Source organism: Neoarius graeffei, chromosome 5 (assembly GCF_027579695.1).
Source record: "Neoarius graeffei isolate fNeoGra1 chromosome 5, fNeoGra1.pri, whole genome shotgun sequence".
NCBI classification, from domain to species: Eukaryota; Metazoa; Chordata; class Actinopteri; order Siluriformes; family Ariidae; genus Neoarius; species Neoarius graeffei.
In genome coordinates, this window is record NC_083573.1 from 130156 (window position 1) to 156888 (window position 26733).

The following is a 26733-nucleotide window of genomic DNA, read 5'->3' on the forward strand; positions in this document are numbered from 1 at the left end:
AATTAAAATTTATTACAGGTACACGAAGTCAATTGACACGTGCCTCAGTTTCCTGAGACATTATGAGACAGAAACTGAAGTTAACAACAAATTTAAAAAGAGCAGTGCAAAAATCAGTAATAAAGATGTCATAATCTTTGAACGTGTGTGGGTGATATTATTACCTTGTAAAGTTAGATATAACCTTGCCAACCAAGGGATGCTAATCTCCCTTAAAAAAATACAAGCCTCAGGAAAACTGGACTGAGTCCCTGGTCTGTTCAATAGGTAGAAATAGAAACGGCCCTGTGGCTAACTAACGCATGATGTAAAACACTGTACCATTCTGTATTCGGTTTGCAAATTGACGGGAAAATCGGATTCCTTCAGTGTTGTTTGTTCCCAGGTTCTTACTGACACTGTTCAATTGTACAGTGGTGCTTGAAAGTTTGTGAACCCTTTAGAATTTTCTATATTTCTGCATAAATATGACCTAAAACATCATCAGATTTTCACACAAGTCCTAAAAGTAGATAAAGAGAACCCAGTTAAACAAATGAGACAAAAATATTATACTTGGTCATTTATTTATTGAGGAAAATGATCCAATATTACATATCTGTGAGTGGCAAAAGTATGTGAACCTCTAGGATTAGCAGTTAATTTGAAGGTGAAATTAGAGTCAGGTGTTTTCAATCAATGGGATGACAATCAGGTGTGAGTGGGCACCCTGTTTTATTTAAAGAACAGGGATCTATCAAAGTCTGATCTTCACAACACATGTTTGTGGAAGTGTATCATGGCACAAACAAAGGAGATTTCTGAGGACCTCAGAAAAAGCGTTGTTGATGCTCATCAGGCTGGAAAAGGTGACACAAAACCATCTCTAAAGAGTTTGGACTCCACCAATCCACAGTCAGACAGATTGTGTACAGATGGAGGAAATTCAAGACCATCGTTACCCTCCCCAGGAGTGGTCGACCAACAAAGATCACTCCAAGAGCAAGGCGTGTAAATCAAATCAAATCAAATCAAGTTTATTTGTACAGCGCTTTTAACAATAAACATTGTCGCAAAGCAGCTTTACAGAATTTGAACGACTTAAAACATGAGCTAATTTTATCCCTAATCTATCCCCAATGAGCAAGCCTGTGGCGACGGTGGCAAGGAAAAACTCCCTCAGACGACATGAGGAAGAAACCTCGAGAGGAACCAGACTCAAAAGGGAACCCATCCTCATTTGGGCAACAACAGACAGCCTGACTATAATATTAACAGTTTTAACAGGTATAACCCTCAACTGTCCTCATGGGGCCGTCCTTCACAGGAGTGGGGCGATAAAACTCCGACCAGACACAGGGCACCAGGATGGATCAAGCAGGTCCGAGGGGCAGAAGAGGCCAGCATCTCAATCCCAGGATCAACATGTAACTCAGAGGGACAGATGGGGGGGGAGAGAAAGAAAACACGTTGTTAGGTATGCCCTAAAAATGACAAGTATTAAATCTGTGTGGTAGGCTCACAGAGACGAGAGTCTTTACATCAGGCATGACGCACAATGGCATGTTAATATGGTAAAAAATATATCATGACCTGCTCTGGCTGGATGCTTGATTGGGTGATGGGAGCACACTCCTCAGCAATGATGAGATGCAGATGGGACCCTTAGGCCTGGCCAAGACAATTCAGTTACATTTCACCGGGTCTGGGACATGCGACAGAACGTCTGACGGCCGATTCCCTGCAGGCTACGATAGCCAGTCGAGGTCCCCACCGTCTCCACCAAAAGACGGTGTAATAGTCGGCGAGGTCACAAAGGACCCCAGGGTACCTTCTAAGCAACTGAAGGCCTCTCTCACATTGGCTAACGTTAATGTTCATGAGTCCACCGTCAGGAGAATACTGAAAAACAATGGTGTGCATGGCAGGGTTGCAAGGAGAAAGCCACTGGTCCTCATCTTCAGTTTACTAAAGATCATGTGGACAAGCCAGAAAGCTATTGGAAAAATGTTTTGTGGACGGATCAGACCAAAATAGAACTTTTTGGTTTAAATGAGAAGCGTTATGTTTGGAGAAAGGAAAGCACTGCATTCCAGCATAAGAACCTTATCCCATCTGTGAAATATGGTGGTGGTAGTATCATGGTTTCGGCCTGTTTTGCTGCATCTGAGCCAGGACGGCTTGCCATCGTTGACGGAACAATGAATTCTGAATTATACCAGCGAATTCTAAAGGAAAACGTCAGGACATCTGTCCATGAACTGAATCTCAAGAGAAGGTGGGTCATGCAGCAAGACGACATCAACCCTAAGCACACAAGTCGTTCTAGCAAAGAATGGTTAAAGAAGAATAAAGTTAATGTTTTGGAATGGCCAAGTCAAAGTCCTGACCTTAATCCAATGGAAATGTTGTGGAAGGACCTGAAGCAAGCAGTTCATGTGAGGAAACCCACCAACATCCCAGAGTTGAAGCTGTTCTGTACGGAGGAACGGGCTAAAATTCCTCCAAGCCGGTGTGCAGGACTGATCAACAGTCACCGGAAATGTTTAGTTGCAGTTATTGATGCACAAGGGGGTCACACCAGATACTGAAAGCAAAGGTTCACATACTTTTGCCACTCACAGATATGCAATATTGGATCATTTTCCTCAATAAATAAATGACCAAGTATAATATTTTTTGTCTCATTTGTTTAACTGGATTCTCTTTATCTACTTTTAGGACTTGTGTGAAAATCTGATGTTTTAGGTCATATTTATGCAGAAATATAGAAAATTCTAAAGGGTTCACAAACTTTCAAGCACCACTGTAAATCAAGTTTTGTGTTGAAGTAAAGGCTAATGGGACTCCTAATACCGCTTTAGAATAATTCCATGCTAAAATAACTTTCAGTAAGCTCAAACTGTAGAGATTTATTTTAGCTTAATGATGCACAGGGCGCCCAAAATCGACTCTCTTATTAGGGTCTGGAGTGGAGCCCAAATTTTATATGGAATGGAGAGGCTGAGCTGTATCTGTACAAATATTTGAATTGTGCCAGTTTGGTTGGGATAAACCTGTATTAAGTCCACTTTGATCAGTCAGGAACAAAGAAAAAATACAGACTACAAAAAAGTGAAGAATACTTCTTTGACTTTATTTTTCAAGGAAAAAAGTGGAGAATATTTTTCAGAACCCAAGGGGAACCCTGCAGGCACCCTGCGAGCAGTGTCGTTAGGATGCTCAAAGTAAAGGCAGCACGGTAATGTCGTGGTTAGCACGGTCACCTCACAGCAAGAAGGTTTTGGGTTCGAACCCAGTGGCCGCCAAGGGCCTTTCTGTGTGGAGTTTGCATGTTCTCCCCATGTCTGTGAGGGTTTTCTCCGGGTGCTCCGGTTTCCCCCACAGTCCAAAGACATGCAGTTAGGTTAACGTGGGGCAGCCTTGGGCTGAAGTGCCCTTGAGCAAGGTATCGAACCCCTGACTGCTCCCCAGGCATTCTAGTGTGGCTGCCCACTGCTCTGAATGTGTGTGTGTGTTTTCACTGCTTCAGATGGGTTAAATGCAGAGGATGAATTTCACTGTGCTTGAAGTGTGCATGTGACAAATAAAGGTTTCTTCTTCTAAAGGTTGGCATTTATTTTAGAAATAAACCTCATTTTGCTTTTAATGCCAAGAAAAAAAAAATCTTGCGAAAGCTACTTTTTTGCCTATGATTAATTATGGTGATATATATCGTATATGCTTTCAGCCGCCTCCATTTTACGGAGCCTTGATTCAGTGTACCATCAATACGTTTTATTACAAATGTAAAGTCTCTTACTCACCATTGCGTTCTTTATGATTTAATGGTCTGGACATCATTGACCATTCACAGAAAACAGCACTGGTACACCTATCTATAAAGCAACATTGAGTAAACTTCCAGTTTACTGCTGCTCCTTCCTCTGTCTGAACTTGGGTAGTTACCACCTACGCTCATCCAAGTGGTTGCTTTTTAATGTACCGCAGGTTTTTACAGATTTGGGGAAAACTGCATTTTCCTCCAATGCACCCAAAACATGGAATAATCTGCAGAAAGATCTACAATGGGATACATTTCTATCTATTGGTAAACTTAAGAGCATCATAAAGAATGTGGAGAATCAGGCTTGTTTTTCTTGAGGGGCTAGTGAGTCCAAGTAGGTTCTGGATTTTACGTAGTGGATGTTCATTATGTCTAACTATTACAAATATTTTAAGTTCGTTTCTTAGACAAGGATATTTTTTAAGCTTGTTACCTTGTTAACAGTTTCGGCGTGAATCTCCCGCCTTCTTCAGAAACAGTCACCAGATGGCGAGTGGTGACGTGCCTTATCAGCTGATGTTGCGTGCAGGAGGCGTGAACGTCCCACCCAATTTGACAGGTAGTCCACGCCTCCTGCTGTCAGGTCGCTCCTCCAGGACGGCGCTCCAGGTGTGCGACAGTGCATACGCTCCCTCGTCCCGGTTCATCGTCCTCTGCGCCCGCTTGCGTATCTCCACTGCCTCTAAAATCCAACGCTGGAATCTATTTTCTTCAACATCAGCTGATAAGGCACATCACCACTCGCCATCTGGTGACTGCTTCTGAAGAAGGCGGGAGATTCACGCCGAAACTGTTAACAAGGTAACAAGCTTAAAAAATATCCTTGTCTAAGAAAGGTTCTGGATTTTGTAGATTACATTGTATATGCGGTATTTTTGTGAGCTTGTACGGCTGCTATTTTGGCCAGGTCTCTCTTGTAAATGAGTTGGGTTTTTTTTGTTTATTTGTTTGTTTTTTACCTCAACGGGATTTCCTGGTAAAATAAAGGTAAAACAAACAAACAAACAATGACAGTGATTACCTTGTGTAGGCATCACAGCACTCATCTCACTCAGGTACCGAGAATACTCTGCATGTACCTGAAAACAACACAGAAGCCAATGAGAGCTCAGTAGAACCTCCCTCTGTGTGTACGCATGCGCGCGTGTGTGTGTATGTATACTTACTGTCTGTAGCAGGTTCTCACACAGCATCTTGGCAGCAGTGATACCCTCTGGTTTAGGGTGACTTATATAAATGTGCATGGGCTCGAAGGCCTCTCTCCCTGATGCCGGCTCAATGCAGCCCGACCTCTGACCCCGCAGGAAGAGCTTGGCTCCCGTCTCATTCTGAACGTGTTGCAGATAAGAACAGTTTGGGCCTTCCACCCGTTCCTTCACCGAGAAACCTGGAAGAGCATGATCCAATCCCACAAACACCTTCACCTGAGAGACACATGAGGAGTGAGAGAGAGACAGTTAGACATGTCCGTCTCACCTCCCCTACACTGAGGATGTGCCCCAAATATGAGTACTCTGAAGTCTAGGTGTCCCAAATCATACACTGGTTTCATCTTCAACAAGACAGTCCGTTATTATTCTAACAATAGACAACAGTGCAGTGTGGGATTTTTTCGATGGTAAGGCAAATCCCAAAGTGGTGCGCATTTTAGACAACATGTTAATTTAGGATACACTGATGATTACATGTTGTTTAGTTTATGAAATATGGCCTTCAAGCCACTAGCTACACACACACACAATATATATATATATATACATACACACACACACATACAAATACCCATATATATATATATATATATATACACACACACACACAGTTAGGTCCATAAATATTTGGACAGAGACAACATTTTTCTAATTTTGGTTCTGTAGATTACCGCAATGAATTTTGAACAAAACAATTCAGATGCAGTTGAAGTTCAGACTTTCAGCTTTAATTCAGTGGCTTGAACAAAATGATTGCATAAAAATGTGAGGAACTAAATCGTTTTTTTTAAAGACGATCCCTTCATCTCAGGGGCTCAAAAGTAATTGGACAAATTAAATAATTGTAAATAAAATGTTCATTTCTAATACTTGGTTGAAAACCCTTTGTTGGCAATGACTGCCTGAAGTCTTGAACTCATGGACATCACCAGACGCTGTGTTTCCTCCTTTTTAATGCTCTGCCAGGCCTTTACTGCAGCGGTTTTCAGTTGCTGTTTGTTTGTGGGCCTTTCTGTCTGAAGTTTAGTCTTTAACAAGTGAAATGCTGCTCAATTGGGTTGAGATCAGGTGACTGACTTGGCCATTCAAGAATATTCCACTTCTTTGCTTTAATAAACTCCTGGGTTGCTTTGGCTTTATGTTTTGGGTCACTGCCCATCGGTATTATGAAACGCCGACCAATCAGTTTGGCTGCATTTGAGCACACAGTATGTCTCTGAATACCTCAGAATTCATCCGGCTGCTTCTGTCCTGTGTCACATCATCAATAAACACTAGTGACCCAGTGCCACTGGCAGCCATGCATGCCCAAGCCATCGCACTGCCTCCGCCGTGTTTTACAGATGATGTGGTATGCTTTGGATCATGAGCTGTACCACGCCTTTGCCATACTTTTTTCTTTCCATCATTCTGGTAGAGGTTGATCTTGGTTTCATCTGTCCAAAGAATGTTCTTCCAGAACTGTGCTGGCTTTTTTAGATGTTTTTTAGCAAAGTCCAATCTAGCCTTTTTATTCTTGAGGCTTATAAGTGGCTTGCACCGTGCAGTGAACCCTCTGCATTTACTTTCATGCAGTCTTCTCTTTATGATAGATTTGGATATTGATACGCCTACCTCCTGGAGAGTGTTGTTCACTTGGTTGGTTGTTGTGAAGGGGTTTCTCTTCACCATGGAAATTATTCTGCGATCATCCACCACTGTTGTCTTCTGTGGACGTCCAGGTCTTTTTACACTGATGAGTTCACCAGTGCTTTCTTTTTTTATCAGGATGTACCAAACTGTAGATTTTGCCACTCCTAATATTGTAGCAATTTCTCAGATGGGTTTTTTCTGTTTTCGCAGCTTAAGGATGGCTTGTTTCACCTGCATGGAGAGCTCCTTTGACCGCATGTTTTCTTCACAGCAAAATCTTCCAAATGCAAGCACTACACCTCAAATCAACTCCAGGCCTTTTATCTGCTTAATTGAGAATGACATAACGAAGGAATTTCCCACACCTGCCCATGAAATAGCCTTTGAGTCAATTGTCCAATTACTTTTGGTCCCTTTAAAAACAGGGTGGCACATGTTAAGGAGCTGAAACTCCTAATGGGGCTTTTCCACTACCAACGCGGCTGAGTTGGGCTGAGCTGTGCGGTGCTGAGTTGGGCTGAGTGGGGCTGTTGGAGTTGCATTTCGACTACAACCGCACTGAACCGTGCTGGCTGGAAGTGGGTGGACATATTGGGTGGAGTTAGCGAAAGTGGGTGGACGTGACGTGATGTCGTTAGGCGGCGCAAACAGTGACATCAGTGACCTTTTAAGCGGTAATCTCACGACCCGGATAGTAAACAACAAACTGGCTGGCCTTTCCTCGCTTGGGTTGGTCTTCCATCTTCTAGTTTTCTGATCATCATCTTCTTCTTCTTCTTTGTCGTAATTCTTCTTCTTCCGGGTTTACGGTGTTTACAGATCCCAGCGTGCTCGCGGGGCGTGTGTGGGCATGTGAGGACACTCCTCCTCACCAATCAGTGCACAGGGGAGTGTCTCCTCACGCCCCTAGCCCCACTCAGCTCGGTTTGGCTCACTTCAGCCTCACTCCAAAACCGTGCGAGTTTTGGGTGCTGAGTAAGGCTGAAGTGAGCTCAGTCGTGCTGCTCTGAGGTAGTCGAAAGGCGAGCCGTGTTGGGCTGAAGTGAGCTGAAAAAGGGTAGTGGAAAAGGCCCATAAACCCTTCATCCAATTTTAATGTGGATACCCTCAAATGAAAGCTGAAAGTCTGGACTTTATGTCCATTATATAACTATAACTTGAATATGTTTCTGTAAACAGGTAAAAAAAAAAAAATTTGTGTCAGTGTCCAAATATATATGGACCTAACTGTATAAACACGTGCGTGTGTGTGTGTGTGTGTGTGTGTGTGTTACCCCAGTGCAGTGGGGTTTGGGTCCAGTGGGAGGCAGCACGGAGGGAGGGGGCTGAGACACTGCCGCTTTAACCACTCCATTAGTGATGAGCTCCTTAATCCTGTTTACAGCTTCTACACACACACAAAAAAAATTCAGTTACATACTTTGTGCTAGGAATGTTGTATCACATTACCTAAGAAATAATTAGATCATCAAAAGCTTGCCACATCTGTCTCAGATGATCTGTAATCCCCCCCAATCCCCCACAACGGTAGGATGATGTGAACTTACTGTCCACAAGCTCTCTGGTTTGACCTTGGACATGGAGATAGAGTGGACGGTCGCTATGGAAACAAAGAAATCACATTCACTATTGGAGTTAATCAGAAACAATTCACACAGTACACAGTCCTGCTCTCTCACACCTCACCAGGCATGGTGCATTATAGGTCATGTCTAACGGATAGGCTGCATGGGCAATTAGGACACTAACCTCTACACAGGCATGCATGCACAAAGACAGACAGTCGCTGTGCTCGGTGATGAACACTTTGAGGCTTTTTAGGCTCCGCCCCACTGATGGGACAATGAGGGGTACTTTTAGCAACTCATTCAAACATGCTTAGTGTTCTAGCACAGTGATTCTCAAACTGTGGTACGCGGGCTCCATTCTAGTGGTACGCCAAAGAATCACTTAATTAAATACAAATACAATTAAAAAAATTAAATAAAACGTGAAATACTATCCATAATATCCGAATGGATGAAAATATCTTATCAACCGATGACAAGAAAATGAAAGGAGATACAAATTAAGTTAATAATTTTAAAAAGTTTGCAAGTACTTCTGGGTAGCCATACGTAGCATACGTACGCATTCCCGCCGGTTCCGCTGACAGACGGTTATCCGCCATTGGTAGACTAGGCTGTGATGGGAAAAGGTGGAGGTGGCTTTGCTAATTATGACGAGTACGACAAAATTACTGTCGTGACTTAAATCCGCAAATGGGAGCGTGGATCAGGAGAGAGGGAGAACTGAAGAGGACGTGTGTGAGCCGAGCGCAGATGCTAACGACAGTGGCAAAACCAGCCCCAGAACTGCTAGCAAACGGCAGAAACCAGTAAGAAAAAAAAAAGAAACCAGTAAGGAGGAAGTATGACTTAAAATACATAAAACTGGGATTCATCTGGAGCGGGACAGAGGAGCTGCCCAGGCCGCAGTGTGTTGTATGCGGGGACGTTCTGAGCAATGAGTCCATGAAACCATCGCATCTCAAACGGCATCTTACAACCAAACACACAGCATTAAAGGACAAACCAATGGATTTTTTTTACGAAAACGTGATGAACTGAAGCAGTCCAAGTCCACCATTCTGTCCTATGGTACACCCGTAGCCAAAGCACAGGAAGCTTCATATCGTGCCAGCCTCCTGATCGCCAGAGCCGGTAAGCCGCACACAATCGGGGAACTGCTGTGTTTGCCATTAGCCAAAGAGATGACACGCATCATGTGTGGAGAGAAAGCTGCCAGAGAGTTAAACTTGGTGCCGCTTTCAAATGACACCGTGTCAAGGAGAATAAACGACATGGCTGACGATGTTAAAAAGACGCTGATTGAGCGCATTAAGAACAGTAGATATTTTACCATACAGCTTGATGAGACTACAGATGTTGCAGATTTGGCCAATTTATTTGATTCATTATTTAAGTACAGTGTTTTATTTTCCTATATTTAAACACAGTGTTACTGTTCAAAGTACTGCGTGTAATGTTACAGTGGCCACCAATATTAAACATACTTGTTAAATAAAACCTCCGCCTTGTTTTTAATGAATACTTAGGCCTACTACGCTACTGTATTTTAATGTTGGTCATTATGGTGGTACTTGGAGAGCCAAGTATTTTCTGAGGTGGTACTTGGGGAAAAAAGTTTGAGAACCACTGTTCTAGCAGACATCACGTTGGACACAAAGACGAGCCTAAATATGAAAGCACTGACCCTGCATTCACACCAGTGAGCAAAAAAAAAAAAAAAATTATATATATATATATATATATATATATATATATATATATATATATATATATATATATGATTCCTCTGACCAATCCTATGGTGTATGTGGTCAAACATTTCTTCAGTTCCCCACAACTTTTGTGCCTACCTGCAGTTTGATCTCATTTACTGTTTGAGATGCATGAATGTAAGAACAGTAAATCTGGCGAGTAAAGTAGCTCAATTTGCTCATCTATTCTGATGACAAAGTTAATACGAACCTGAAAACATGCAAACCAAAAAACTTATTTTGACATGGATTAGTGTATTATTTAATGTGTTTGTAACTAGTTAGGTTTAAAAGCATTTTGGCTACCAGCATTTCTCATCCAAACTTTAAAAAAATAATTATATAAATGGATGATGCACACAATAAGCAACAAGGGCAACTCAGTGGCTGGTAGTGTGAACACAGATTGAGGATACTCACCCTCTATTCTAACATCTATTCATGCACATAGATAAACAAAGCAGTGCTGATACTGTGATGTTTAGGAATTGTGTCTAGAAGTGTGTACACATTGTGGCCCATTTGTCGCTGGAAACAACTTTTTTTTTTTTTGGTTGAGGTTTTCTGCCAGCTTTATAGACAATGTTCTGTGTTTCTTCTTTATTTCATCAGTTATTACAATTAAAATCAGGGTTTCTGCAGGCTTGAACAAGTTCAATTTAAGACTTTTTAAGACCATAACAGGTTAAATTTAAGACTTATGGTATGCCGCACAAAAAAAATAAAGAAAATTGGGAGAGCCTGAATTACTTTCGAAATAACAAAATTTATCATCATTCACCAATGAACTCATTACATCCCTAGGGTGCGCTCTTGCATTAATGAGGAACTAAGTTGCAGTGGAGCCAAAGACATCCCGCAAATCACTTGAGGATGAGGCATTCGATTCCGTACGGTTTGCGTGTTGTAACGTTACAGTTTGCACGGAGTTAGCTGATACACCGTCTCGAGATGTGCTTGGAACTGACAACGGTGAACAAAATTGAGTGATGGCATGCGAATGTTGCAGACTTTTATGGGCAGCCTGGTGCTCCTCCGCTTTCGCGTGCGATTCCGGTGCCTTTACACCCAGGATGCTGAGTTTGAGTGTTCTTTTGCACAATGTGCAGTACGCCTCAAACGGATTGTTTGGTACACGTTTTAACCAGTCTACGAAATCACTGCGTTCAAGCCAGCAGTCGTTAAACTTGCATTTGCCCATTTTGCTACAAACCGTGACAATAGGGCTGTGCAATATGGGAAAAAATGAATATCCCGATACATTTTCTCCATTTCACGATATACTATATATATCTCGATATATTTAAATCTCCTCTAAAGGACCCCATGAAATCTAACTTTTACCCTTTACTGTTTTCACTACAATCCCTGCAGATTAAATAACATTCTTGGTTAACTTTACAGGTGGTTTTCAACAACACATTTTAAATTTTCATGTTGGTGATTAATCACAATTTAATTGAAATAAGACTATTTTTATTCAACAAAGATGTGGCACAAACTGCAAAAACAATCTTGAAAATTGCAACAAAGGGGCAACACAATACAGAGCTGCTCAGAGCTCAAACCAATAAAGTGCAAGCTCGATACTGAGAAAGACATTTAGCCTAAATAAGAAAAGTGCTCTTTCATTAAATTATTTAAAAAAATAGATCTCCAAGCTCTTAACCTGACTGCTGAGAACCACTGGAACATTCACAATAGAGAGAGAGATTGAGGGAGAGAAGAGAGAGATCTGCAAAACATCATTTTTCTCTTTGCACACTTTTGAACTGAATGTTTTCTGGCTCCGCCTCTCAGATGTGTGTAATTCCGGTACTGCCTTCTCTGTAAAATGTCTGCGACCAGGCAACTCATATTTGGGATCGAGTGTGTTTAGTAATTTTTGGAAGCCTGGTTTTTCCACTATACTAACTGGGATCATGTCTTCAGCAATGAAGTTAGTGATTGCATCCGTTATAGCTCTCCATCTCTGACTCGTTTTCTCATATGGGGGGCTTTGGAGAACGAGGCCGCTGGGGTCATTTGTTTAGCTTGTGGGGGGTTTTAGCTCGTGGGCAAGTAGTTCGGAGTTTAAGAGACTCTGCATACTGTACCGGGTGAGTTTCAGGTGATGGAACATATTTGTAGTGCTGCTGCCTTTCGTGATGACAGGTTTTTTTGCACACTTTACAAACTGGCATTTGCTGTTCCACGTCCTCCTCGCAATATCCAAAAAACGCCAGATGACTGACCCCTTACTAGTTCTTTTAGGAACCAATTCGTCCGCTTCCATTTTTAATTTGTCGCTGAAATTGACAGAGCTTACACGGTAGCCTACGCAACACCAGCAATTGCACGAACTGAGTCAGCGCTGTAAACCGGAACCAAGAAATCTTCCCGCCGGCAGTGTTGCCAGATACTGCTGACGTTTTCCAGCCCAAAATATGTTCAAAACCCGCCAAAACGCACTTAAAACCGCCCAATCTGGCAACACAACCGAAACTAGAAAATCTTCCCGGAAGTTCCTTTCAGCACCGAGATGCCAACCAATCCCGGGTGACATCTAGGTGCTGAAAGGAACTTCCGGGAAGATTTTCTACGTGCAGAATAATTCTGCACGTAACCTAGGTCTTAGATTACCCAAATGAGATTTTAGACCAACAGTGCAAAATATCTCTGTATTTTAGACTTTAGGCCTAAAATTGAAAATGTGTAATTTTAGACTTTTTTAGACTCTGTGGACACCCTGTAAAATACTCAAAATGGTTCAGACTAAATGCATTATTAATTGTTTCTGGACCTGTGCTTTTAATCAGATTAATTCGAGAAGTTCTGCAAAAGGAACATAACCCAGCTCTAACAGAGCTGGATGTAAAAACGTAAACAGCGATGCGCTTGTCCTGTCACCAAGTTAACATACCTAGGCAGTGCTTTCGTCTTCTCCTCTGCAGTCATGTAGCGCCCTCTGGTGGACACGGCTGCCCCACTCACCCTGCTGATCTACACGCACACAGAAAAGACAGTGCTTAGAGAGGATCATTTAACAGTCACTGAACAAAAAGCACACTTCGTGTCCACTATGACGGCCATGTCTCCAAACACTCAGACCACATCAGTGCACTACGCTGACTCCAGGGGACGTACGCCCACGTGTTTCCTGTACCAGTGTAGTGTTCGGGTTGTATCCTACTCTACAGTGTGATGAGGTGCATGCACGCATGACCTCTGACCTCATCCTGTGTTTGTCCCCGGGTCAGTAGATTCCTGCACGTGAGAGGCACATCGTTTATCTCCACCTCAGCCACCACAAGGTCATCCCTCGCTTTCACTGAACTCTTAGCCCCTCCTCCTGCAGCCTGCAGACAGACACATGGAGGGACAGACAGATAGAAAGAAAGGGACAAATGGGGAGAGGAACAGACCACTGTGTAATGCTTCCTCACTCAATGAATCAGGCATTATTAACATTTTAAACCACGACTGTATGTGTGTGTATACTCACTGTGTCCCCAGGTGTGTGTGTGTTTATCTGTGCTGGGTTCAGTTTTCCTTTAGCCACCAGCATGGCGTTGATTTTGGCAGCGACGGCAGCAGCAGCATCCAGAGCTCCAGAGGACGGAGCAGCCTGGTCCCATTTACTACGCCGCCTGGTGGAGACACAACACACATTTCGAAGTTATTCTGTCTCAGTTCAGAGAGGGTTGTTACTGTACGTCTCAGATTTTGTTCACTTTTTTTTTTAATTTGCTGTTTGTGACTTAGTCAAAGTCTGTAAAGCACTTTGGCTAAATTCTAAAATCATATTTTTTCCCCCATTTCCATGAATTTTTTTTTTATATTTTCTCATTTAAAAAATAAATAAACAAACAAACAAGATCTGGGAAGCCATGTTTAGGATTTAATATCTCTGGAGCCATGACATCAGACCATGTGAAATTTGGCAGACAGAAAGACAAACCCGTTTTCTATCTGTCTCCATGCTCAGAATTCACCGGACAGGGTTTAAGTTTATTTTGTGTGGGGATGTCCTCAAAATAAAATTTAAAAAATAAACTTCAAAATTTCCAGACATGATAGTGGCTTATAGACCAGTGGCAGCTTGTCAATACCCCCCCAGGCCTCAATATTAACTTTTGACACCTTCTGCCCTGCAGGGCAAATGGCATCAAAATATTCCCCCCCCCCCCAAATTTCCTTTTGCCCTAAAATTTTGCTGTATTTTGGCAAGTTATCAAGTACATGGTTCAAGGGAATACTGATATGTTTTCGAGTGGTCTAATTGAGTTATTTAGACAAAAGTACAACCCCGATTCCAAAAAAGTTGGGACAAAGTACAAATTGTAAATAAAAATGGAATGCAATAATTTACAAATCTCAAAAACTGATATTGTATTCACAATAGAACATAGACAACATATCAAATGTCGAAAGTGAGACATTTTGAAATTTCATGCCAAATATCAGCTCATTTGAAATTTCATGACAGCAACACATCTCAAAAAAGTTGGGACAGGGGCAATAAGAGGCTGGAAAAGTTAAAGGCAGAAAAAAGGAACAGCTGGAGGACCAAATTGCAACTCATTAGGTCAATTGGCAATAGGTCATTAACATGACTGGGTATAAAAAGAACATCTTGGAGTGGCAGCGGCTCTCAGAAGTAAAGATGGGAAGAGGATCACCAATCCCCCTAATTCTGCGCCGACAAATAGTGGAGCAATATCAGAAAGGAGTTCGACAGTGTAAAATTGCAAAGAGTTTGAACATATCATCATCTACAGTGCATAATATCATCAAAAGATTCAGAGAATCTGGAAGAATCTCTGTGCGTAAGGGTCAAGGCCGGAAAACCATACTGGGTGCCCGTGATCTTCGGGCCCTTAGACGGCACTGCATCACATACAGGCATGCTTCTGTATTGGAAATCACAAAATGGGCTCAGGAATATTTCCAGAGAACATTATCTGTGAACACAATTCACCGTGCCATCCGCCGTTGTCAGCTCAAACTCTATAGTTCAAAGAAGAAGCCGTATCTAAACATGATCCAGAAGCGCAGACGTCTTCTCTGGGCCAAGGCTCATTTAAAATGGACTGTGGCAAAGTGGAAAACTGTTCTGTGGTCAGACAAATCAAAATGTGAAGTTCTTTATGGAAATCAGGGACGCCGTGTCATTCGGACTAAAGAGGAGAAGGACGACCCGAGTTGTTATCAGCGCTCAGTTCAGAAGCCTGCATCTCTGATGGTATGGGGTTGCATTAGTGCGTGTGGCATGGGCAGCTTACACATCTGGAAAGACACCATCAATGCTGAAAGGTATATCCAGGTTCTAGAGCAACATATGCTCCCATCCAGACGACGTCTCTTTCAGGGAAGACCTTGCATTTTCCAACATGACAATGCCAAACCACATACTGCATCAATTACAGCATCATGGCTGCGTAGAAGAAGGGTCCAGGTACTGAACTGGCCAGCCTGCAGTCCAGATCTTTCACCCATAGAAAACATTTGGCGCATCATAAAACGGAAGATACGACAAAAAAGACCTAAGACAGTTGAGCAACTAGAATCCTATATTAGACAAGAATGGGTTAACATTCCTATCCCTAAACTTGAGCAACTTGTCTCCTCAGTCCCCAGACGTTTACAGACTGTTGTAAAGAGAAAAGGGGATGTCTCACAGTGGTAAACATGGCCTTGTCCAAACTTTGAGATTTGTTGTCATGAAATTTAAAATCACCTCATTTTTCCCTTTAAATGATGTATTTTCTCAGTTTAAACATTTGATATGTCATCTATGTTCTATTCTGAATAAAATATGGAATTTTGAAACTTCCACATCATTGCATTCCATTTTTATTTACAATTTGTACTTTGTCCCAACTTTTTTGGAATCAGGGTTGTACATTTATTTAAAATATATTTTTTAAAAACAACATTTATTTCTACAACCGAAGAACAAGTCCTGAAAACATGAAACATAAATCAATATTATACATGTAAGACTTTTGGTATGAGTACATAATACGTCTTTTTATATAGAGTTTAGAACACAAAACACTTTGTTTTGCCTAAGAATGACTGGCAATATTGCAAAGATGAATGATAAAACTAAAAACATTATAAAACAGGAGTCTGTACTACAGTACTGTCTTATCATTCAGTTTGCCATTGCATTTAGGAGGGAATTAATCAACCTGTCCTCCTCATGTACATCAGCTTCCTGTACAGCCTCTGCAAATTGTGGGCGCCGCTCATGCTATCCCTCCGTCCACCACAGGTGGACTGCCCTCTCAGCATTGCATGTATCAAGATCCCGGCCCTATAGAGCAGGAGTTCTCAACCTTTTCTGCTTTAAGGCCCACCTGTTCATACTTGTACTGAGTCGGGGCCCATTAAAAAAGATCCCCAATTATTTTGGCTCATTTATTCTCTTAGAACCTAATAATCTATTTTCAAGTCCATTAACGGGATGCAACATCACTCCCTGTTACAGATGGGAATTTCAATAAATGCAATAAAAAAAATTTTTTAGATTGTAGGTTTTGTATTTAAAACTGTATGGATGTGCCAGAAGCCAAACCCTGCATGCAGGACATTCTCAGTCAAAAGGGATTAATGATCCAAAAGTGTAGCCTGGTCCATTAACACAAGAACTTACTGCCATGTTTGTGTTCAGCAAACAAGCAAGTTATTAAAACCAAGAAGTACACTCAAAAGAAGTGGATATAGAACTCACTCAATGAGATTAGATCCTTACATGCCAACAAAGAAGGATTTTTCCTATGAAAGAAAAATTTACCACCTAAATTCAACATTAGTAGAATAAATTTTGATCTTATTGTAGCCATAACTAAATACAATAGTTATGCATACTATTAATTAATTTAATGTGAAGATAATTAACAGATGATCAACAGATTTTAAGGTTTTTTTTTTAAGACTGTGTACATTTTAGTCTTTTGTATTCATAATTATTTGTATCTGTACATGCATGACCCCACCAGCTCTGATGATCAACTTATTGCGTTTAAATAAAAGTTATTAATTCATTATGAGTTGGAAAATGATCCATCCCTTGAATTCCCCAACGTCTCAAACCACCTGGTGCTGCAGACATCATTCTACATGGACACACAGATGAAAACCTGGAAGATCATGGAGGAGAACAACTTTTTATATGTGTCTGGGTTCAAGATCTGGGGATCAGGACACTACAAGATAAATCCTGTATCGTTTTTGCCCGGGTAAATAAAGAGTTTCTGGGCTTTTTGTCCACGTCTTTGCAAGGATTGCTAGGACGCTACAAGTTTTGGTATCGGGTGTAAACAAATGACTGCCGCTCAATTCCCAATCCTCCCTGCTCTTCTCTTCCAGCAGGCATCACAGATCCATAATTACCCACAAACGTGTGTGTATATATATATATATATATATATATATATATATATATATATATATATATATATATATATATATATATATATCTGCGTGTGTGTATGCACATGCGCTGTGTGTGTGTGTGAGAGAGAGAGACCTCCAGTCAGTTTTGATTCTTTTGACTGCTAAGAATCCCCAGTCACAGATGCTACTTGACAGGGGGATGGTAAACACTGTATGCACCACTTTAAGAATACGCACATAAACGCGCACGTGTGCCTCAAGCGAGCCAATCAGGATCGCCGTTACAAATCGGGAAGAAAATCCAAAATGATGATTACAAGGCAGCCGAGGATGCTGGTTAATACGTCTTGTTTTTTGTAATGTACTCGCTTGAAAATCATTTTTGTGCTTAAAGACGCCGACCACAGGTGTGCCCGAACGGGCCTAACTCGCAAAAAAAGATCTTGGTCTTTTGGAAGGTCTTGGTTGGGCAAATCGGGCAATGCCTGATGTTGTGTCTAGCCCCCAATACCTGCAAAAAAAAAAAAAAGTCAGCTTAAACATCTCATCTCATTATCTGTAGCCGCTTTATCCTGTTCTACAGGGTCGCAGGCGAGCTGGAGCCTATCCCAGCTGACTACGGGCGAAAGGCAGGGTACACCCTAGACAAGTCGCCAGGTCATCACAAGGCTGACACATAGACACAGACAACCATTCACACTCACATTCACACCTACGCTCAATTTAGAGTCACCAGTTAACCTAACCTGCATGTCTTTGGACTGTGGGGGAAACCGGAGCACCCGGAGGAAACCCACGCGGACACGGGGAGAACATGCAAACTCCACACAGAAAGGCCCTCGCCGGCCACGGGGCTCGAACCCGGACCTTCTTGCTGTGAGGTGACAGCACTAACCACTACACCACCGTGCCGCCCCCAGCTTAAACATAAATTATGTAAAGCAAAATAATGATGAAATAAAATTTGTTGACTCGTACAATGTGCCTAGTAGTAGGGCTGGGCGGTATGACCCAAAATTCATATAACGGTATAAATTGAATCTCTTCACGGTAACGGTATATATCGCAGTATAAAATGTTGCGGTGTAAAACTTATAATGGAAGTGTTTCTGAATGGGTTTTGTAGTCCCTTAGCAAAGTTAAATTGATCTAAACAACAAAAAAGCAAAGATATAATGTAATTTTTTGAGCATTTATTGTGCAGAAGAACAACAGAAGTAAGGATAGTGCCTCAGAAGTACAAAATTCTTACAAAAATGAAGTGGATATTGTAAACAGTACTTCAAGTAAGAGAGGCTGTCTATCATGCAAATGGCAAAAACAGTGAAAAGGTTCTGTAATCCAAAATAGTGCAAAAGACACCAAACATTAAATTTTCCACATCTTAAAGAACACACCAAAAAAAAATTCGATATTCTAATAACACTACTTCAAGTACACAGACAGAACAGGCTTTTGTTCTCTTGTGCAAAAACTGTCACTGAACATTTGGTTTCATATTTCAAATTACAATCAAGCTGCAAACACAAACACTGAACTTTGGTTGCCAACAATAAGGTTTTCTTCTCTAATCCAAAATAGTGCAAAAGTTACCAAACAAATTTTCCACATCTTAAAGAACACAAAAATAAAATTCTAAATACAATTCTAAATAACACTACTTCAAGTACACAGAACAGACTTTTATTTTGTTTTGTCTGTTGTGCAAAAGTGTCACTGACTGATTGAACAATATATTTTTAAGAGAGAAACACTTACAGTACACTTAGCATCTTTTCAGTAAAAAACAATAACAAAAAGCAGCATATTTCAAATTAAAATCACAAGCTGCAACACTGAACTTTAGTGTTTACTCCAGTTCACTTGCTTCCCAAGTTCCCATCCTCTTTTATAGGTTGTTAGCCAGAAACACAACCATTTGGAAAGGGACCATGTCTTTGCACAAGTGTGTTGTGATGGCTCTTATGTCATTCCACCGCATGCTCTTTCTGTCATAAGGAGTACTCTTGGTAAAGGCTTGCGCAATGGAGGTCTGTTGTTGGGTCACGGGGGAAACTTTTTTCTTTCCTCCCGTGTTCGTAGACTGAGCCGGTGTTTGAGCCGAGCGCAGCCTCTGGCTCTCTGCATACTCGAGCACAGGTTTTGATTTCAAATAGTGAAATAAACTGCTCGTGTTACCTTTGTTGGCGGTCACAGTTACTCCACACACTTTGCAGATGACATTTTTCTGCTCAACATCCGACTTTTTAAACCCGGACCACGTCCAAATCACGGATGTAGCACCGTTTTTTTTTTTTACTAGCTCCTCCTTCTCCGCTGTTCCTGTGCTTGCGGCCATTTTCACACAGAGGCAGGTGCGATGACGTCATTGATGGTATGACGGCAGAGCACAAATCTCAACTGTGGCCAAATTTATATCGTTTCTACCGTCATACCGTGTATACCGCGCAGCCCTACCTGGTAGTCTGTCAGAGCCTGTCAGTATTCATTAAAAATTTGTTCCAAATTATATTTACTTAATTTCTGTGTGAAGACATATACTTCCTAGTTAGGGGCACCAGACAAGTGGTACACAAGTCCTAAACTTTTTGCAGTCAGGTGATCTGGGGCTGATCTCTGACTGGTCGCCATCATATTTCCCACAGGACGCAGCTCTTTTCACCCCAGACACTCCCACTTTTATTGGCAGCCAATTGGTATTATTTTCATGTGTTTTGCTCTAGATCGGACAATTCTCAATGCAGTCTTTCAAATTCACACCCACCGTTAAAATAACTGCGGATGCATATCTACCGCTCTTATGACAGGGTTGAACTGGCTGGTCAAGGTGCAAGTAATGCCTTTTATCTCTTTCCCTGTTTGCTATTTCAGAGTGTCGGCATTGAAGCGTTGTGGATAATGGCTGGGTACAAATCAGGCCTAGACATTAAGCATTTACCACTGGTGGCCCATTGGGCCAGTGGAATTGAAAAGTTACTGGCCCAAATGGAAAATGTGGTGGCCTGAATGCGCGCGGTACCCAAACCACGGCTGCCACAGGCAGCCGCTGCAAGCACCATAGGTGCTTGCACAAAGAGGGGGGTCCGGGGGCCCTCCCCTGGAAAATTTTGATTTTTCAATTCATATTCGTGCATTCTGGTGCATTTTAAGGTGAAATTAATGAAAATAAGATTATTCATATTTTGCTAACATTATTATATCTTTATTGTTTGCTCACACTGATATTTTATTGTTTGCATTTCTTGTTCTATCAATTTCTTAGTTACATTTAAAAATTTCCTTTGTTCTTGTTCTCTGCTCGTTTAACACATGCTGTTGATTACTATTTACATTAGCGATTGTTTGTATAAGTTTTAGTTTTGCCTCACCATACAACTAACTTGTTTATAGAATAAGCTTTGCCTGTAACCCACCCTGTGTGATGGAGACATATTTTCCTTTTTTGTCATGGTTTCAACTTTGGCTCATATATTCTCAACATTGTCGATATTGAATTCTCACCACTGTAGATATTCTAATAGAAATAGAGGTAGAATGAACTTTTTATATATACACCTTTATATAATAGCCACAAGACACACACAGGTCAGTCCCAAGTCTGGATGAAAGGTGAGGGTGGCATACTAACCCTTATCATGCTGGATTTAAATGGGCATTTTTATTGCCCATGAAGTTTTATTTCTTAATTAATAAAACATCATGAGAATCACTGACAAACCATACATTTCCTGAAAGGGTGGACTTTGGGGAATAATCTAGTGAGATTTTTGCAAAGCCTTACCTGATCGGGGGTGATTTATAACCCTAATTACCTGTTAATTAGCTAATTAACAGGTATGCTCAGGTGAGCCAAAAAGGGGTGAAATGTTGTATTTTTTTAATAAGACAAGACATAAACATCAAATTTTCAGGATATGTCCTTGGGGGAACTAGTAGTAAATTTTTGCAAATTCAGCTCATTTGCATAAACCGTTGCCATGGCAACAGCAGCTACCCTAGCAACTGGGGGTATACTGGGTTTAGCATGGTCTGGTTGCACCAGAGAGGGTCAGAATAGTTATTATTTTTGTTGCAATGAACTAATGTAGACCTAGTTTGGCTATTTTGATAGATTTCATCATCTTTGGATATTTGAATAATATATGGGATCAGATCTAATTTACCACATTATTTTATCTGTTCTTCTATTTCAGTCATAGCAACCAACATTAATACTTCATTCTTTAATCACTAAAAGTTGATACACGTGTAGCCATATTTCTTGACAGTGTATCCTGACATTTTGATATTAATATACAAAGTCTGAACGATTTTACACCATCTGAAGCTAAAGCGCGCGTGTTGAAATGCTGTTTTACGATTTGGTGAGTTGTAAACCGAGTGTGATGTCGCGCGCTCCGATTGGCTGCCGAGTTCAAAACGAAGCCGTTCGTTAACATCTGATAGTTAATTTATGCACGATCGTATTTAAACTGTTTACCTGGCCTTTGGCCAGGTTGGGGAGCGTGGAGTTTGAGCATATTTCTATTTGAATTTCACCGTTCTGATGGTCTCCTTGCCGCAACCGTCTTCGTCTACAAGATGCTATTTTCCCGCCAAAATGACGCTTCCGAACAGCGCCGAACATCTCCGAAGATGCACAAAGACGACACACTCCTGCCGCGGAGCGGAGCGTGACGAAAACAAAGACGGCGGACCTCGTATCGAAAAGGTGCATTTTACGAACAATTTCTTCACAATTCTGGGTAAAATATCTCATCTCATTATCTGTAGCCGCTTTATCCTGTTCTACAGGGTCGCAGGCAAGCTGGAGCCTATCCCAGCTGACTACGGGCGAAAGGCGGGGTACACCCTGGACAAGTCGCCAGGTCATCACAGGGCTGACACATAGACACAGACAACCATTCACACTCACATTCACACCTACGCTCAATTTAGAGTCACCAGTTAACCTAACCTGCATGTCTTTGGACTGTGGGGGAAACCGGAGCACCCGGAGGAAACCCACGCGGACACGGGGAGAACATGCAAACTCCACACAGAAAGGCCCTCGCCGGCCACGGGGCTCGAACCCAGGACCTTCTTGCTGTGAGGCGACAGCGCTAACCACTACACCACCGTGCCGCCCCTGGGTAAAATATGAGTAATAAAATTTGTTAATTTGTATCGAAAACGTACCGGCCCGCCCGGGCCACTGTTTGGCCAAATTTAATGGCCCGAGCTGGCCCGAAAGACATAAAAAACACCGCCGGGCCATCGGGCAAGTGCTAATGTCGAGCCCTGTAAAATACCGAAAAAAACTTTCTGAAAAATACATTTTTGGGGCAGGCTGAGCATTACTGAGCAGCTAGATGAAGGCCACAGGATTTGCATTTGAAAACTCATCTAGTTACTGCATGTTTTATCGATATACAAATTCAAGAATTCACATTTTGTGTCTTCCAATGAGTAAACGTCGCCTTCCTCCGGAGACATTTTGCCACTTCAGTAACGTTTTAAAGTGGACCAGAATTTTCGAATAAGAAATTTCAGTGTCAGTACAATCTGATTAATATATCACTAATACAGCCTTTTAAAGTTTATTGATAACATATGGTATTTGAATATGAACCCCCCCACCACCTTTTTCTTTAATCATAAGTTGCTGCTGTTATAGACCCCAGTTTAATAAACATAGATGTGAAAAGTCACAGTTTGTGATTAAACTACATTTCATTGACTTTGTATCAAAATCTGAGTTATGAATAACCAACAGAATTCAACAAAATTGCAAGACAAACATAAGTTGTTGACCTGCCCAGATGGTAATACTGACTTTCTATTTGAATCATGAAAAATTGTGCGAAATATGTTAAAGAAAGGTCATGTGATATTCCAAGTTACAATGTTCTTCCATGCTAATAAATCCAGAAGAGCCCGATTTCTGCCCTTTCGACTATACAGTAACAGTAAAACGCACTAACCCTAACTGGATCTCTAACATCAGGATGAAAAACACACTGCCTGTGTTTATACACACACACACACACGAAGTTAACTGAAGTGCAGAGAAACTTCTTTAAGAGTTAAGCAGGGTGTTCTGCTCCAATATCGAACATGTCTGCAGTGTCACTGTAATATAACGTGAATAAAATAAAAATTAATATGAATCTCACTCGCGCTGACCGCAGTCCCGGTCACATGCTGCATTATTACACACAGATCCGTCACCAAAACACGGCCCCCAGTATTTTAGCCCCATATTTAAATATGAATAGAGTTCACGAAACGTGTCTACGATGGATCATTCTAAATTTAAAGAGATCAGAAGAAAACTTGAACTTGAAGTTTTTGACTGGATTTTTCATTTGACTTCTGTAAAGTAACTTAAAGTATCGAGCTGAAGAAACTCTGACTAGCGAGCTGAATCAGATCAGGGGTTTACATGTTTAAACCGACACAGAGCAGCAGAGCAGTTTCTTTCACAGGACATTCTAACGAGCATTCTGAAGATGTGATCGACTTTCTCAGAATGATATTGCGGTTCTCCGGTAATAAATCGGCACGATGTCGCACCTTCAGGACCGTTTGAATAATTAGCAGAAATAATTTGGAGCGATTTTGAATTGCTCATGTCTTTAACATGTTCAATCAGGTCACACATCAGATGTTAAACAAAACACAGGCAATAACTCTTGATCCTTAACTCTAAAACTGATAAAATTACTGTTATTGGTGTCTTAGAAGGCAAAATTATGCTCCAACTTGGTTCAATTCAACGATGGGGCTAAAACACCCGAAGATGGGTTTAATACACAGGGGTTTAGCACGCAGTGGCGTTAGCACGCAGTGGGAACCCGTCTGACCCGGTGTTCCCCGCAGTTTGCAGTCACTGAGTATTAATTACCTCACAGAAAACTACAATAAGCTAAAACAGCAGGGATTAGCCGCTCTGGCTAATTCGCCGTTACTGTACATTAGTGCGCAGACAGGTTTTTATTCCGCGGTGATGAAAGTGAAGGAATAATAAACTCTCACCCGCTGTTCTGAGTTTCACCAAACGACATCAATCTGTAAGTTTAATTCAATTCCTCTGCAGTAAAAACATCACCAACGCTACCAAAACACAATGAGACGCCACTTCCGGTGCTACTTCCACTTCCGGTACACGACACTCAAAAGCCACTCCTCACAAACTGTAAAATATCAACAACAAAAACAAGAATACATTTTAATTGTTTGTATAGGCATAATATTTTTTCTTATATTTTGAAAATATAGAATCCTCAGCGCTGTGTTTAAAAAAATCTAATGTTTCTGACGGAGTTTCTGTTTTGCACGCTTGGAACTGGTTTTGATCAGCTCGCTTGCTAATTATTTTGGCTAGTTGCAGTCAAATCCTTGAAATTTATCTTCACGCGCGCATCTACCTTCTGTTTCCAGGTCATCTTGATCAGTGACGTCATGCTTTATCACCCATTTCCGTTACTCACTCTCTCTCGCCTCAGCTTCGGAAATCGTATTTTCCACTCATTCAGCTACAGCACACTGTGGAATGTGGATATATTCCGGTGTTTTTCTTACACTAAACTGAGAAACACGTGTCTGAATCAGTGACTGTTCCTGGATCTGCTGAATCTCGAGTCGACTCTCCTGAGGGACGGAGGACCACACTCCGAGATCAGACTCGATCAATTCAACCTCCTTCTGTCCTTCAAACCTCACAGCTTCTTTATCTAAAAGACCCTGAACCCTCATCAGCTCGGCTCACTTTGGATTAAAGCTATGGATTATTTTTGTCATATCTTGACACATATAGTTAAATCCACAAATATAATGCCCCATAAATACATCGATAATTAAGTATATTGATAACGCTTTAAATTTGTTACAAAAATTTATTAATTTATTTTATTAAAAATTTATTTTTTTATTTAAAAAATTAATTTATATTTCATGATTTGACGTTTAATGAAGGAAAAATTGAAATTTATTGAATGATAGATTTAAAAACAGATTGAAGGATTCTAATATGCAAATTAGGACTGTTCTGATTGGTTAATATGCAAATTAACATTATGACTAATATCTGTATCTCTCAGTGTTTTGGTAATTAGAATAAAAAAAATATATATATATATATATATATATATATATATATATATATTAACTTTGTTGCTTTTTCTAGTAGTACATGGCCATTCAGTGTTCGAACTATGCCGATATTTTCGGGGGGTCCCTTTTTTTCCCTTGGGGGGTGCTTGCGCTTGTCTCAGAGCGCGGATCTCCAAACACATGAGAAGCCTACGCACATATCACGCGGACTCCACACATGCATCGCGTCTGAAGTCATAACTCATCCAGGGAAATCGTGTCCGCATTGGCATGTTCAAAAAACAACCTCGCGTCAACAATGATACCACACGCAAGAAAAAAAAACAGTCAGGCTACTCAACACATCTGAATTTTTACTTTTCTTAACAAATCAAAAACTCGAAAGACTACCTTGTTTTCTTTTCGACATGGCTAACGCTGAAGACTAGCACTCGCATGATCTGAAGATGCACCGAATGATAAACACTTTCTCAACCTACTGCCACACCCACTACAAACATTGTAGCAAAGCAACCGTGGGAAAGAGGGGCAACTACAGAAACATGGAGAGAACGTCGTGGGAAAATTCTGGGGACACAAACTAGTAGAAAGGAAGTGTGTTGGCACACTTCCTTTCTACTAGTTTGTGTCCCCAACCTGGCAGCAGCAGTCGTTGTCATATCGGTTTATTTTATCTTTGATGTAAACACAACACTTCGGATATGCAAATGCTTCCCGTTACACACGATTGCTGTCAATAAACATCATTTTGCCAATATTTCAGAGACCCCCCCCCCAACATTTCCCAAATCATGTTTTCAAGGGATCTCATGTCTGTTTCAGAGGCTCTCGGATCCCCCGAGTACCCCCGTAGTTCGAATGGTGGCCATGGTGCCAACGCTAACCATAACGTTAGCACAGTGGGGTAGTGCAGTGTCGTTCATGAATGAAGCTGAGCCTGAGCATACGTGCTTCAGGGAAAAATGAACAAATCACTCACGTAGATGAATTGTTACTCCCAAGCCATACAAAACATTGATTGATTCATTCATTTTGAACTAATCATTCATGAATGACACATCACTACCCCATTACGGTTAGCGTTGGTGCCATGATCATTATCAACACACTGAGATACAGATTTTAGTAGTAATGTTAACCGTTTTGTGCTCCTCTTTCAAGTCTGTGTGCTGCTTCATGTTACATATCAGCTGCTTTTCTCCATTTGTGATTGCAGGTCCACAGTTTGGCTACTCTGTTACAGAGCAATCAGAGCAGCCCTAATTTACATATGAGAATCCCTCAAA

General features: G+C 41.3%; 1 protein-coding gene across 6 annotated transcripts in view; it reads right to left on the reverse strand.

Annotated features, from left to right (window-relative positions):
• Positions 1 to 24510, reverse strand: part of khdc4 (KH domain containing 4, pre-mRNA splicing factor) — a 44370-nt gene extending 19860 nt beyond the window's left edge. For 2 of the 6 annotated variants that reach the window (XR_009654679.1, XM_060920884.1), the window contains exons 1-8: positions 24371 to 24509; positions 13455 to 13599; positions 13183 to 13308; positions 12873 to 12952; positions 8196 to 8248; positions 7923 to 8035; positions 4972 to 5229; positions 4827 to 4884 (exon numbers count right to left, since the gene is read on the reverse strand). Coding sequence is in view for 5 of the 6 variants with exons in the window: in XM_060920884.1 (XP_060776867.1) it covers positions 4827 to 4884; positions 4972 to 5229; positions 7923 to 8035; positions 8196 to 8248; positions 12873 to 12952; positions 13183 to 13308; positions 13455 to 13599; positions 24371 to 24399 (862 nt within the window). In the remaining variant the exon portion in view is untranslated. Of the gene's footprint in view, positions 1 to 4826; positions 4885 to 4971; positions 5230 to 7922; positions 8036 to 8195; positions 8249 to 12872; positions 12953 to 13182; positions 13309 to 13454; positions 13600 to 24370 lie in introns of all 6 variants that reach the window. The other 4 variants (XM_060920881.1, XM_060920880.1, XM_060920882.1 and 1 more) reach the window with 2 other exon arrangements.
• Between the last annotated feature and the right edge of the window lie 2223 nt (positions 24511 to 26733).